Source organism: Myotis daubentonii, chromosome 1 (assembly GCF_963259705.1).
Source record: "Myotis daubentonii chromosome 1, mMyoDau2.1, whole genome shotgun sequence".
NCBI classification, from domain to species: domain Eukaryota; kingdom Metazoa; phylum Chordata; class Mammalia; order Chiroptera; family Vespertilionidae; genus Myotis; species Myotis daubentonii.
Window position 1 is genome coordinate 57,841,424 of NC_081840.1, and position 16,064 is coordinate 57,857,487.

General features: G+C 39.8%; 1 protein-coding gene across 1 annotated transcript in view; it reads left to right on the forward strand.

The window, feature by feature from the left end:
- The window catches only part of LOC132219049 (aromatase), a 33,227-nt gene that overhangs the window by 15,912 nt on the left and 1,251 nt on the right, over positions 1-16,064 (forward strand). Inside the window, exons 3-8 of the mRNA XM_059671119.1 lie at positions 2,165-2,319; positions 5,339-5,515; positions 8,322-8,436; positions 11,479-11,593; positions 12,037-12,199; positions 15,110-15,351. Of these exons, the coding sequence (XP_059527102.1) occupies positions 2,165-2,319; positions 5,339-5,515; positions 8,322-8,436; positions 11,479-11,593; positions 12,037-12,199; positions 15,110-15,351 (967 nt within the window). The remainder of the gene's footprint in view (positions 1-2,164; positions 2,320-5,338; positions 5,516-8,321; positions 8,437-11,478; positions 11,594-12,036; positions 12,200-15,109; positions 15,352-16,064) is intronic.

Here is a 16,064-nt window from a genome sequence, read left to right on the forward strand (position 1 = left end):
CACCCAAGGATACCCCTTCATTGATTTTAGAGAGAGGGGACAGGAGAGAGAGAGAAACATCAATTGGTTGCCTCCTGCACATGCTCCAACCAGAGACAGGACCCACAACCTAGGTATGTCCCCTGACCAGGAATCGAACCCAAGACCCTTTTGTGCATGGGAAGATGCTCCAATCAACTGAGCCACACTGGCCAGGGCTCTGCCCCTTTTTAAATTCTCAAACTCCAGTTCCTTTTTCTCATACCTGCAAGAAAAATGACTATCAATCTGAATATACTTATGTGGAAATTTTTGAAGTTGCAGAAAATATATGGAAAGAAGTAAAGCTGCCTATGCTTACATTTTGTTGGAAATCTGCATTTGGCCATGTTATCCATATATAAATACTGTGACATAGGCCTGGTAATTTAAAGCGCCTATTGTCATGCCTCTCGGAGGAGTCTGAATAAGAGTTGGAGCATACTTTGTTAGCAATGAAGCCAGGGGATGATAAATGAGACCTGGTTTGTGCCCGAGCACTGACTCTGTGGTCCTCTGTGTACTCTGTATTCCTGTTGTCTACCTAGCAGCACAGGGGTGGCTGTGGGCCCCTACCTCAGAGATGGCATGTTCTGGATTTAAGTATAACAAGGCTGGCCTTGGAGGGAGATGGCTAAGCTGTGGCCTCTCTTGCCTCACTCAGCCACAGCCATGCAGCCCTGTGAGTGAGGATTTGGGGGTTTAGCTACCTGCACCTCTCTGGACCTTATTTTGTCTGCCTAGTATCCTCACTGCACTGACTTTTTTCCAGATACTTTAGATAACCACATTTGATTTCCCCAAGTGGTGTTTGTGCCTGGTCTATGCCTACAACACAATATTGGCATTTATGAAAACAATGGACATACAAACACCATGTGTCCCGCTTACTATCTTCCCTGTCCTCTGATAAACATCCCATCTGTCTTCACACACCCTCCATCTTACTCACCAGACAGATAACTTATTAACTCATGTCAACTTTGACTTCCAGTCTCCTGACCCACGCTGTCCATGGCCCTGGCCATCACTTAGCCCTCGTCCAGGTGGCCTGCTTCTCTTGGGCCCTACACTAACCTATTTTCCAATCTTGGCCCCTTTCCACAGAAAATGTAGTGACTCACAGCACTTCTTAATTTTTCTCTTGGTAGAGGAAAAAAGAATTTATTCCCTCTACCCCACAATTCTCGACTTCATAAATTCCCAGCAAATTTTTCCTCCCAAGAGTCGTCCCCTGCCCAAATCCTCACACACACAACAATTCTCCCTCTCCTGTGTTGCTTGCACCCCATCCAATAAACCCACCCTACCCTTTATCCTAAAGAGAATAATTTTCCTGTTATCCTTTATCCTTCTGATTGTTAAATTACTTAAATTATTCATTTATCTTCCCAGTGCCATAGGTTAACATCTAAGCAGTTTTTCAAAAAATTGATTTTAGAGAGAAAGAAGTTATAGACATGGACAACAGTGTGGTGATTCTGGGGGGAGGTGGAAGAAGGCTTAGAGGGGATAAATGGTGATGGAAAAAAATAAAATAAATAATTAAAAAAACAGCCCTGGCCGGCGTTACTCAGTGATTAGAGAATACACTTGGGTCAGGATGTGTGCAGGAGGCAACCTATCAATGTGCCTCTCAGATTGATGTTTCTCTCTTTCTCTCTCCCTCCTTCCCTTCCACTCTCTAAAAATCAATGGGGGGAAAAATATCCTCAGGTGAGAATTAACCAAAAATTAATTGGGTGGGGTGCAAGCAACACAGGAGAGGGAGAATTGTTGTGTGTGTGAGGATTTGGGCAGGGGACGACTCTTGGGAGGAAAAATTTGCTGGGAATTTATGAAGTCGAGAATTGTGGGGTAGAGGGAATAAATTCTTTTTTCCTCTACCAAGAGAAAAATTAATCTCAAGGTCCTTAATTTTAATTAAATAAATAAAATTTGAAATATAAAAAAAAAGAAAGACATTTTTCAACTGGAGAGGGATGTTCTTATGCTAAGAGAAGTGCTTATTCAATATGAACACTAGAAATCATGCATGGCATGTAGCTCAACATGCACTTGCTAAGAGAGCCACATGTAGTCAAAATCACCACCAGGGGTTCTCCTAATCCTTGAAAATTAACACCAAGGCTTGCTTTCTCTGCAGGTCCTCAAGCATGTTCCACGTAATGAAGCACAATCACTACATCTCCCGATTTGGCAGCAAACTTGGGCTGCAGTGCATCGGCATGCATGAGAATGGCATCATATTTAACAATAATCCAGCCCTCTGGAAAGTTGTTCGACCTTTCTTTACAAAAGGTAATCGGGTGCCTGGCTACCTCCTGCTCTTGTCTGTGAATGTGCCTTTGTTAGAACTCATTCTTAAAGTCTGCTGCTTCAGTTTTGAAATAAAGATATGAGCTAGCATGCATTACACATTTACTATATAGTAGGCACTGTTCTAAATACTTGATATTTTAATCCCACAGTAACCGTGGGTGGTAAAATACTCTAATCACCTCCACTTCACATATGAGAAAACTGAGGCATAAGGAGGTTAAATAACTTGCCCATGATCCAAACATTCATAAATGGTGGCCCAGGAGACAACCCCAGAGCCTACGTTTTTAATCACCACAACTTCCATTCCTCTGGTTAACATACAAAGTGATTTTGTGGGCATGAAGAAGAGATAGAGCTCTAAATTTAGGATCATTCAATTAAAAATTGAGTGTGTCTGCCATATGTTTGATTTAAACACAGCCAACAATGTGTTCGCTGCATCACTGGCTGACATCCAGATGTTTTAACAGAAAGCAACTTGTGAATTTAAAAGTAGGAAGGACTCTATATGTCACTTCATCAGCCTCTTGAGTTTTATAATTGAATTCACAGTCCTACAGAGGTTGTGATTTTTGTCCAACATAGCAAGTCATGGATGAGCAGAGACCAGAACCCAAGTCTCCTTATCTAGTGAGTCCCGCTGGAAATGAAGCTGTTGGGGGATATACGTGACCAGACTTTGATATTAACATCAAGAAACAGTCATGCCTTGGTAATGTTGTCAGTGATGGCAACTGGCTAGATGATTTTAGGTCTGACCATGCACCATCAATATTCTTTCCTCCAGTCAGCCTTGCAGGAAACCCAGATGTCTCCTGCATGGCTGCTGAGACAGGGAAAAGCTATGCCCGTTCCCGCTGAGTGCTGATTCCCCTCTGCTGAGCTGTCCATCATGAAGACTCACCACAACTCTGTTGTAGACTCTATTAGTTTCCCCTTGCTACTATAACAGATTACCACAAACTCAGTGGCTTAATACAACACATTGTTTTACAATTCTGTATGTCAAATCTGACATGGGTCTCACTGGGCTCAAACCAAGCTGGGATGTGTTCCTTTCTGGAGGCTCCCTGGGAGATCTGTTTCTTTGCATTTTCCATCCTCAGAGGCCACCCACATTCCTTGGCGTGTGGCCCCTTCCTCTGTCTTCAAAGTGGGTTGAGCCCTTTTTATATCATATCTCCATGACCATCCTTCTGTCATCACATCTCTTTCTGACCTCAGCTTTAAAAGATTTTCTGCTTTTAAGGACTTACATGATCAGGAGGGCCCACCCAAGTACTACACAATATTCTCCCCATCTCAAGGTCCTTAATTTTAATGATATGTGCCAAGTCCCTTTTTCCATGTAAGGTAACATATTAACAAATTCCAGGGATTAGGGTCTGGACAACTATTCATATTGGCGCAGATAAGTCCTCTTATGCCTGACAAAATTGCAGAATATGTTAATGAAAAGAGTATAGGATACAGGATTATAGGTTGTGGATTCTATTCCAAGCTCTTCCACTTTACTAGTTATATGACCTTGGACAAGTCACTCAGGCTCTCTGAGCTTTAGTTTCCCTATCCTTAACAAGTAATAAACACTAGAGAACTTGAATTCTAGAGTTATTGTAAAAAATAAATGAAATCATGCTGTTAAGATCCTATAAAAATATAAGTTTTATTATACTTTATCATTTGGTCCAGTTATATTAGGAATATGTGAACTAGTATTTAGGAGCAATTAACTATCATATACCATTATTCTCTATTCTGACATGCAAGAATTGATAGAATCTCTAAACTCATCCATTTGTTTAACAAACTACTCTCTTCTCATCATTGAATTAGGTGCCCAGAACACAATAAGAAACAAGATATGATCCTGGCCCTCAAGGAATTTATAAATAGGAGAGGGAGCAGAGTACCTTGCCAGACACCCTCCTCAACAATGTGTATGGTTGAGGCGTGTGCAGAGTGTACAGAGCACAGACCAATAGGCCATCTAAAGCACACTGAGAGGCCCTGGCCAGTGTGGCTTAAGGACTCTGACTTTAATAGCAAGTCTGAATAATAAAAAACATAAAAAGGAAGATTGCTCTAAAGCTTAAAGATACTTAGAACAAAGAGAGAAAGGGGAGCGTTAAGAGTTAAATTCTCAAGATAGATCACCTACCATCAGAAGCCACTAGCTACTCAGATGGTAAGGAGCAGAGCAGGGGGTGAGATCAGAGCCAGTGCACTCTACCTGTCTTCATTCATTCACTCATCCATTTATGCATTCCTCTATTCAACAAATATGTTTTCAGGGCCACTAAGTACTATGGACCTGAAGTATAGTGTTAATGGCAGGTTGTCAATGCCCTTAAAGAATTCCCAGTCCAGGGGGGAAGACTGCTAAGCAAAGAATCGCTTAGCTATTATGACATCGTTTAAGTAAAATAAATCTGGAAATAGTCTGAAAAGATACCAAAATTAAGAGAAAAGCACTCTTAATAATTTATAAGACTAGCATTTTAAACATATAAATTAAATTTAAAAGGAACCACATTAGATGAAATAGTTAAGGTAGAATTTGACTAGTTATGTAGCAATATCCTGCCACCTGTTGAAACATAAAATAATATCACCCTGGACAAATCTAAACCATCTTTAGAGAAAAATATATACAATAAATATGAAGAAAACACTAATTTTTTATTTATGACCACAGTACTAAATGTTTCACTTGCAATCTCACAAAGGATTTTCCATAGCATGAAAAGTTTAACTTTGAATAGTTTGTTTAAAATAAGATTCGTTCATCCATTCATTTTTAACAATAAAGATGATCCATTCTTATAGAATACTGGGAGATTAAATAATATGAAAATTTTATATTTATTTTATATGTGTAGTTATTGAGTAAAAAAGTGTAGATGATTGAGCTCTAAACATAAAAAGCCAAAATCGCCTGATTGTGTGTGTCCTGGAGTTCACAATGGCTCACTCTCTGATCTGCTCCCTTCAGCTTTGTCTGGCCCCGGCCTTGTGCGCATGGTGACAATTTGTGCTGAATCGATCATAAGGCACCTGGACAGTTTGGAGGATGTCAGAAGCGAGTCGGGCACTGTCGACGTGCTGACCCTCATGCGGTGCATCATGCTGGACACCTCTAACATGCTCTTCCTGGGGATCCCCTTGGACGGTACTGAAATCTTCATTCTCATGACTTGACATTCTGCCCTTAACAAGGGGATGAGAGGCCTGGCAGCCTCAAGTAAACCATGCTGTTTTCTACATGTTCTCCTTTCAACATCTCTAAGGTTTCCTAAGATATTTTTTTCCCAGTGTGTCTGCCTTGTTCACTTATAAGATATAAATTTCTGTAAAGCAGGACCATCTATTTCTTTTGTATCTCTCATCATTGCTCTAGGAAACAGAATTCTACCCACAGTCAAAACTCACAAATGTAATCAGTTCATTTGGTCCTCCCACCAAACAAACTGATATATTTAACCATTTTCAACCATTCTTTTGGGGCACGATACACACACACACCTAAATATACATACACATCCCTCCCTCAAAGCTACTAAGCATGAAAACTTTGACTCTGTATGATGATGATGGTATTGTTTGCAGCTGCAGGAAATAAGTACAATAGCTACAATTAATTACTTTAGTATCTACCATGTACCAAGCAGTGTAAAAAGCTGCTTTACATACAGTCTGTCATTTAGCATTTTTAACCACCCCAGCAAGATGTCTCACTCAGGAAGCCATTTTCCTTACTACTATAGAAAACAAACATTAAAACACATACAAGCAACTCTGCCACCACCTAAAACAGTGGTTCTCAACCTTCTGGCCCTTTAAATACAGTTCCTTATGTTGTGACCCAATCATAAAATTATTTTCATTGCTACTTCATAACTGTAATGTTGCTACTGTTATGAATCGTGATGTAAATACCTGATATGCAGGATGGTCTTAGGCGACCCCTGTGAAAGGGTCGTTTGACTGCCAAAGGGGTCGCGACCCACAGGTTGAGAACCGCTGACCTAAAAGCAAACATTAATTACTGGGCTTAATTCCATTCTGCTGTTATCCAGCTTGATGTACTTCTCCCTGAATTAATTTTTCAGTGTTTACTGATTCACCTTTTCATACAACAGATACTTATTCACTGCCTATTTCATGTCAGGCACTAGGTTCTGGGTACAGAACAGTGAACAAGACGAAGTCCTTGGCTTCAGGGAGTTTACATTTCAGTGGATATACGGACAGTAAACAAGTAATTATCTATACATACTTATTGTAATATATAACAAGCAATATAGCAAGCAATATTATTTTGCCTATAATATATTAAGCAATAATAAGTGCTCTGAAGAAAAAAACAAAGTGAAGGGATAGTAAGTGAAGGGACAGGTCAGTGGAAGTGGACATGGTCCTCAGGGAGAGAGTGGTCAGGAAAGGCCTCTGCAGAGAAGACAGCTGAACATAAGCCTAAGTGAAGTGAAGCCACAAGCCACATACAGACCTGAGGGAAACATTACAGTCACGAGAACAAGGCATAACTTAACACCTGCCCACACCAGCTCTAACACCTGCTGCCTGATTTACCACATAGGGACTATAGACAAGCCCTAAGCCCTCCCTCTCTCTTCTCCAGCTCTCCTTACCTCATCTCCCTGCTCTTCAATTACTCCTCACAAGAGCCACAGGAGCCCCCATTCACTCTAAGGAATTTTAGTCACACCTTGCCTGATCCCCTCTCAGACAGGGGCTCCAATCCCAGCTCACCTGTTTTATACACATCTTCCCTCGGGTTTGGCAGGAACATATTTTACAGGTCCCTGCTCCTTGGTTCCCTGCTAGCCTAGATTCTTAGGAAGGATCATGTAAGGGAACTACTGTATAAATGTCTGTTAACTTATGGATACAGACTGTGATGCTAAAAACCTATATAATTCATGCAGAGTTATTTTATTTCCCTTCTCCTCCCCTGGTCCTTGATAAACTCTCTTTATCTCAGGGACCCAATGAAGAGGAAAGGACACTGTCCTGGGGTCCGACAGAACTGGGCTCCAGCCCAAGGGCGGGCTGCCACACTGGCTGTGTGATACTAGGCAGACTTCTCAATCTCTATGAACTGCAGTTTGTTCATCTGCCAAAGGATGACACTATCGCTCCCCTAGAAAGATTATAAGGATCCAGCGAAGTCCCTTTTGCAAAGCATCTTGCACAGTGGCTCGCATTTAGCTGTTGAAAATCAACGTTTGTTTCCTTCCCATTTGTATCATTTGGAAAAAGACGGGTTTTCTCTTCCCTAATTTTCAATTTACTTAAAAAACATTTATTAAGAGCTGACTACGCACAAGGCTCAAGACAAACACTGAAGACACTAAGATGAATTCTACATTCTAAACCGAACATAGATATAAAAGCTATGTGAGGAATGCTATGAAAAAGTCTGAATAAGGCACAATGAGGTGAGAATACAATGAAAAGCTATTAATTAGGTACATAATCCGAGTAGATTATTCACCTAATGGCTCTGCTTAAGGAACACCAAATGAAGTTTAAATGTGGCTGTTGGCTGCCTAACAGGAGAGTGGCGTGGCTTTTTGCCCTCCCACATGCCAGAAGTGAGGCCACAACAGCCATAATTACCAGTGTCCCTTTTATTCCTCACTGTCCAGAAAAACAGGAGAGACATGGATCATGTCAAAGAGGGGCATGTGAGATTTGAGACTCTATTTAATACTACGTTTAAAACTGGCAAATCTCTGGTCAACTTGGCCAACTAAAATGCCAAGCAGAATAAATTAGTGTGTTGCCTTGTCTAGTGTCAATAACATGACTAGAACGCCCGCTGAAGGTGGAACCTTGCCCAGCTTAGAACCCCAGACTGGTGGGAGAATCTACAGGGGTCTTTTCTGCTCAGAGTACTCTTCTTGGGCTCATTTTTGCTCAATTCCTCTATTCTTTTTTGTTTGTTTTTCCAGAAAACGCCATCGTAATTAAAATCCAGGGTTATTTTGAGGCATGGCAAGCTCTCCTTCTCAAACCAGACATCTTCTTTAAGATTTCTTGGCTATACAAAAAATATGAAAAGTCTGTGTAAGTAACACAAGTTTGGAAAATTTGTCTGTGAGATTGAATTGTGTTCTCATTGTGTCTTTGTTATTGTTTCCCTCTTCAGCAAGTTTTCTGGCCACCAAGAGCCTACAAGAAAGATGATGATTAAGCTGCTGATGTAACACTTTCTACATCAATTTGGCTGATGTGGCTACCCATGGTCGGCAAACTGCGGCTCGCGAGCCACATGCGGCTCTTTGGCCTCTTGAGTGTGGCTCTTCCTAAGCCTTAGGAGTGCCCTAATTAAGTTAATAACAATGTACCTACCTATATAGTTTAAGTTTAAAAAATTTGGCTCTCAAAAGAAATTTCAATTGTTGTACTGTTGATATTTGGCTCTGTTGACTGATGAGTTTGCCGACCACTGGTGCTAGACCAAAGAGTAAAGGAAGCCTTGGGCCAGGGTGGCTTCTCAGCAGGGGGCCAAGTGGGTGGTCTGAGAGCTCCATATCTGGAACTAAAACACTGCAGTGTATTTTGAGTTGAACAGAAGAGCTGGATGAGCCTGTTATTATTATCGGTCAAAATTCTCTTTGCATGTTTAGAAAAAATGGAAACATGAAATCCTCTTATAGTTGTGTTAACTTAATTCAACTTGTAGGAATTGACAGTAATCTCAAAAGAATTTTTTCATAGTAAACTCTAATAAAATGTGTGGGGTTTTTATTTTTTTTAATTATATATCTTGTGTTTTTGAAGGATCCTAAAACCATCATTAAATGGCTTTGCTTTGATCTTAGACTAGTCTAGCAAAAAAACTGGACAAATGCCAATGGCCTTAGTTAATCAATGGGTGGTTTATTTTTAGTGTAAGTAGCCAGCCATTAAACACTGCCACCTCTAATCACCAGTGGAAAGCATGTGGGATTTAAAGGCAGACAGACGTGATTTGTAACCTGTACCTATCACTTAGTAACTAAACGGCTTTGGGAAGTTATTTAAAGTAAAACAGAACCTGCCTTCCAGAATGGAGATATAAATTCATGAGATCCTATACACAGGGCAATTACATAGAGCTTGGACCATAGTAGGCACTAAATATGTTAGTTTTCCCCTTCCCTATGTTCATCTTAAATTCCCCATCTCTAAAAGTTCCCAAACTTGAAAACCCAACTTTATCTCGTTCGTGTATTTTTAAGTTCAATAGTATTAGTCTCCAGAAAGGAAACCAACTTGATGTTGCTGTACATATTCTTATATTGTAAATGAGTATCAGGTTTGGAGATGTCATTCTTTATACATTTCCTTTCATTTCATTTCTGCCACTGCTCATTGTGGCTTGAATCAATAAAATAAAGGATTCATTCACTTCACTGGTGTAAGGTTTGGTGGTAGTTCTTGGTTTGACTTGGAGGCCCACAGAAACTCATTGATGAGACTGTATGACAGTTTCTCTTATGTTTCTGTAGAAATAGCTTAGCTATATATAACATTTGTCAGTGGTTAGTGCACTAGTTCATATTTCCTATGACGTAGAGCAGTAAAGACCTAAAGAAATCCTCTAATTTCCTCCCCTCCATGGCCTTGCAATAAATCCAGTATCTTTATTAAGGTATGATTGACATATTAGTTTCAGGTGTACAACATAGGGATTCGATATTTATATATATTGCAAATGATCACCACAATAAATCCAGTTAATATCCATCACCATGTATAATTTTAAAAAATTTTTCTTGTGATGAGAACTTCTAGGATCCATTCTCTTGACAACTTTCATATATGCAATACAATGTTCTTTATTATTTATAGTCACCATCTTCTACATTATGTACCCCCAGGACTTAGGTATTTTATAACTAGAAGTTTGTACCTTTTGACCACCTTCACCTGTTTGGCCTGTCCCCCCCAGCCCCAACCCCCACCTCTCGCAACCACTAGTCTGTTCTCTGTATCTATGAGCTCAAGTTTGTGGAGTTGTTTTTAAGATTCCACATATAAGTGAGATCATACAGCATTTGTCTTTCTCTATCATGCTAACACCTTAAAATATATATTTATGGAAAGGATTCTAGAATATCTACTTCCATCCTTATTTATTCAATTTCATATTATTGCTTCTTTTAATTCCCAATATTCCAGCAATATTGTTTTCTACTTTTTATTTTGGCAAGTTTAAGACTTTTCAGTCACAGAACACTTTAACAGGTGTTTGTATTACATTTACTGTAATACAGAATACTGTTCCCTGAGATTGGGGAAAACACCCATGACCATATACACTTAAAGACAAAGCCAAGAATAACAGAATTTAGATCTCAAGGTGGCCTCATTGTTCATCTAGTCTAATCCCTTTACTTTAAAGAGAGGTAAGGCTCAGAGACTTACAGTAGGTTTGATAGAAAGAAACAACCTGGACTAGAACCTCACCCTTGTCTATGGAGCTCTTCCCTCCGCCACACTGTCAAAATGCCTATACATATTTATGCAGCCATTCATTCATTCAATCATTATTTATTAGTATTTATTAGTATTTACTATGTGGCAGACACTGCCAGGTATGAGAATAAGTATTAAAATTAATGAACAGTCACTTGAGTTTACTGTGTACAACAGAAATCTCAAACTCAATAGTCTTGCAGGCCAGGCAAATAGAAGCAGGCAGGGTGGATATAGGACAACAGAAAATGGAGGTGCCGTGGCAAACTGCAAAGTGCCTGTCTGCACTAGAGACAGTCACTGGTTTTGGTTTGGGGGTTTTCATTAATACACTGTGCTGGCCAAATGAAAAATCAGAAAACATGACTGGATTTAGCTTTCGGTACCAGTTTTTAATGCTTAACTAAAGGTTGCAGCCTTGATTTTCCTATCTGTGCCTAGAAACTCTGGTTCCTTAACATGAAGTATAATGTATCTGTAATTTAAGGATATTTGTGAAGAATTAAGTATAAATTCAGTTATTCGTAAGCACTGATGGTTTCAATTACAGCAGATAATTTTATTTAAATAAGTGGCAAATTAATCAATTTTTTCTACATGTCTTAACTGGGTACAGATAGATTATATTTTGACTTTTTTTTCCAGCAAGGATTTGAAAGATGCCATAGAAATTCTGATAGAAGAAAAAAGACACAGGATTTCCACAGCAGACAAACTGGAAGACTGTATAGATTTTGCCACTGAGTTGATTTTTGCTGAGGTACTGACCTGAACTAACCATAATTCCAACACAACACATGTGTATGACTGTTTGTGTGTCAATGTGTGAAGATTTCCTCTTGTGATCATGTTGCAGAGTTTGGCTTCTAAGTATTTTGCTCCAGCTCTTCTATAATGTCCAACTCAAATGGCCCACTCATTAGACATTCTGGTGAGACTAACCTTTCAGACTGAAGCTACTGTGCCTCCCAAATACAAAATATGAAAATGGAAGAGTCCAAAGACACTAAATACATAGAAAATTTCTTATTAATAGTTCAGCTTTCAGTTGAAGATCATGAAAAATGTTCATAGTCAATTACTAACATGTAATTTGTATGATTTCACTTTGGTGAGGTTGCTGACCCTTGAGTGTCATCTCCCTTCCTATTGTGAAATTTTTATTCACTTTTCCAATTTCCCTCCCCTCTTTCAATTATTCAGAAGCGTGGTGACCTGACAAGAGAGAATGTGAACCAGTGTATACTGGAGATGCTGATCGCAGCCCCAGACACTATGTCTGTCTCTGTGTTCTTCATGCTATTCCTCATTTCAAAGCACCCTAATATTGAAGAAGCAATAATGAAGGAAATCCAGAGTGTTGTTGGTAAGAGTTCATCAAATAAAAATTAGAAAACAATTCCTTCTGAATATCAGCTTATGTCCTAAAAATCTGTCAGACAAAATCTTTGTAATAATCCACCCACAGAACAATAAAGCAAGTCATTTTGTCTCACTTTCATGATGCCAGTTAGGTTAAAAATATCGTTCTTTCTGTGTTTTATTTTATAACATGCTCACTGAAAAAAATCAAATGATAGAGAGCTGTATAAAGTAGAAAGTGACATCCTCTAGTTCAGCGGTTCTCATCTTGTGGGTCGCAACCCCTTTGGGCAGTGATGGCAAACCTATGACACACGTGTCAAAGGTGACACGCGAACTCATTTTTTTGGTTGATTTTTCTTTGTTAAATGGCATTTAAATATATAAAATAAATATCAAAAATATAAGTTTTTGTTTTACTATGGTTGCAAATATCAAAAAATTTCTATATGTGACACGGCACCAGAGTTAAGCTGGGGTTTTTCAAAATGCTGACACACCGAGCTCAAAAGGTTCGCCATCACTGCCTTTGGAGGGTCAAACGACCCTTTCACAGGGGTCGCCTAAGACCATCAGAAAACACATATAATTACATATTGTTTTTGTGATTAATCACTATGCTTTAATTATGTTCAATTTGTAACAATGAAAATACATCCTGCATAGCAGATATTTACATTATGATTCATAACAGTAGCAAAATTACAGTTATGAAATAGCAATGAAAATAATTTTATGGTTGGGGGTCACCACAACATGAGGAACTGTATTAAAGGGTCACGGCATTAGGAAGGTTGAGAACCACTGCTCTAGTTCCTTCCACTGTCCTCTCCAGCCTCATTCCCATTCCCCAGGGAAAATCACTGTGTTTTCTTTTTCTTACGTGCACATACACACATCTCTATGGTCATATTTGTTTGTATTTTTAAAATTTTATCAAGCACGATTTTTTGCCTACCTTATCAGTGACAAAGGCTCTTGTGGGTTCAATCAGGGAAATAGCTATCGTTCATAGCCGTGTTTCTGGGTTTCAAGCAGTCCATTCACAAACAAATTTCCAGTTGGTGGTAGAGGAGGAGGAGAGACAGGGGAGTGATGGACTTTCCTCTCCCCCAGTCCATTGGTCTGGCCTCTCCTCCCTTAAGCCATTCCTCCTCTTCTGTAAGGGCTCTTGAGCCCCTGCTCAAGCAATTTTTACTACCTCTTCCCTTCTCTGCCCCAGCCTCAGCATCATTCTGCCCACTGCTCCTGCCATCACCATCCTTCCATAGAAACGCTGTCAGATACAGAAGTCAGAATTGCTTTCTGAGAGAAAACAGAATTCCTTACTTGGAATGTCTTTCATATGGCTAATCTTTTTAGGAACATATTCTGACATATGTGGCAAGATATAAATAATGATGTAGACTTTTCTCTCTTGACCTTGCCCGATCCCTGTGAAACAAGTTATTTGGTTGTGGAAAGATACTATTTAAAAATATATAATTTCATTGCTGCTTGAAATAGTTGACAAGATTTAAATATGTGAGGGAAGTGGTCTGCAAGTGCATGGCTATAGGTAGGAAATTGCCTGGCAAGTTAGATAACAAGAAGCCAGAATAGCACCCAGGTTCCAAATCCCAGAATGTCCCCGTTAGGTTACAGGTATTATGCCAGGTGCAGAGCACAGTGGTGAACAAGCTAGTGTCATCCCTGTACTCATGGGACTCACAGACTGGTGGGAGAAGACTTCAACAAGCAAACTCAGTGGAGTGAAGAGAGAGAATCATAGGAGGTGTTCAGGGAGTAAGTGGAAGGGGGTGGGAGAATTACTCTTGAGAACACGGCCTTTCATACAATTTCTTTGAGAAGTGAAAGGTGTTTGTGCCCCATGATGTCCCTCTGACACTTCAACAGACCTCTGAAAAGCACATGTGTCCATGTTGCCTCTAGGTAATTCCTTCCTAGGATACACCTTTGCTACCTTCTCCATCGTGTTCCCTTCTACCTCCTCATCCAGGATGAACACACTCCATAGACTCATTAGAGTGTACAAGGAGCAGTATGTGAGGGGCTGGGCTGTTAGAGTTCTCTGACCAAATGAAACCTTTCCTGCATGGCATAGTTGTACAGGAGATAGGGATGACTCAGAACCCTGGTCTAATTGGGATTCTGCAAAAAGTGGTAGCCCATTTGAGGACACTCTGAAGCTTTGCCAATTCTTCGAGTAATTCAAGCTTCTCTGACTAGTGTCAGACCAGTCTGAGACCGTGGGGGTGTCCTTCAATCCCCAGCACACCTAGGGCTGATCTGAGGTGTACCCATTTTGTTGTGGTGGGAGGGGGATTCTTGCCACTCTATCAACAGGTTGTTCCTAATAAGATGGGGAGGAGGGACCATCAGTGATGTGTCCTGGGCAGATGACTGCACAGGTAACCAGGAGAAAATTGAAACTGACTAAAATCACTGTCTTGCTTTGACTAGAGAAGAGTAAATTTCCCCAAGAATTTAGAGTAGGGAGCAAAACTCAAAGACGATAGAGGCCAGGCAGATAAATGTTTGGAGCAAATTGGGTAGGTCTACATGAGACAACAGAGGGATTGCCTCTCTAAAGGCTCATCAGCCATTCAACTTTAGCCCATTGTTGCCATGTGGGGAGGTGAGTCCAGTGTCACCTGGATTTTTAGAAAAATCCAGCTTTTCTATGAAATCCCCCAGCTTTTAAGATAATTGGCTTCAAATCTAAATTTTTATAAAACATTCTGTAGGCCAAATATAACATATTTGGCCCAGAATGCTTGTTTGCATTAGAATTATAAATATGAAATTTTTTCCAAACAAGAGCAAACTATTCAGTGGAAACTATGGAAGTTTTAATGCCCATCTCCTGTTGAAACTAACATTACCTCTTTGTCCTTTTTATCTGCTCCCATAGGTGATAGAGACATACGAATTGATGATATTCAGAAATTGAAAGTGGTGGAAAACTTTATTTATGAGAGCATGCGGTACCAGCCTGTTGTGGACTTGGTCATGCGTAAAGCCTTACAGGATGACATCATTGATGGCTACCCAGTGAAAAAGGGGACTAATATTATCCTGAATATTGGAAGAATGCATAGACTTGAGTTTTTCCCCAAGCCTAATGAATTTACTCTTGAAAACTTTGCAAAAAATGTAAGTGCCCTTCCTTAAAACCAAGTACGCCACTCTTTAAAATGTCAACTGTTAAATCCTCTCTGGTTCTGTGCTTGCATCATGTACAAACAATTTCATTCTGTTTACTTGTTCCCCTCTGTAGCCTCACCAGAAACACACATTTTCCCTAGCTTGGACGATGGCTACCACGTTTGTCTGCAAGCCAAGGATGCTGGGTCTCTAACTCAGGGAAGTTTCTAGATGGTGGCCACATACTAGGTCAAAATATGAAAAAGTCAAGACCTGAATTTGACTAAAATTAGGCAAATTTTGTTTAACCCAACCAACCTACTTTTCCATTTAAAGTTACCACTTTGTCATCATGTAAATTCAGCTACAGCAGTACCTAAGCCAAAAAAAAAGTTCACTTCTGCTTCAGGTGGAAATCAAATGAGACCAAAAGATTTGGTCTTTGTAGTCTGCCTTTGGGTCACCAAATGGGCCCCACAAGCACTAGTTCTCATTCTAAACAGGACTCGGTAACTAGAAGAGCTTCAGCTTTTTCTTTTTCTGTCACTGGAGTATACTGGAGATCTGCTTCCTTCCTGTCAAATTTCAGGCAATGATTTTTTAACCCATATTATCCAGATAGTTCCCTTAGTGCAGCCGTGGGCAAACTACGGCCCACTTGAAATGAATAAAACTAAAAAAAAAAAAAAGACCGTAACCTTTTATGTAATGATGTTTACTTT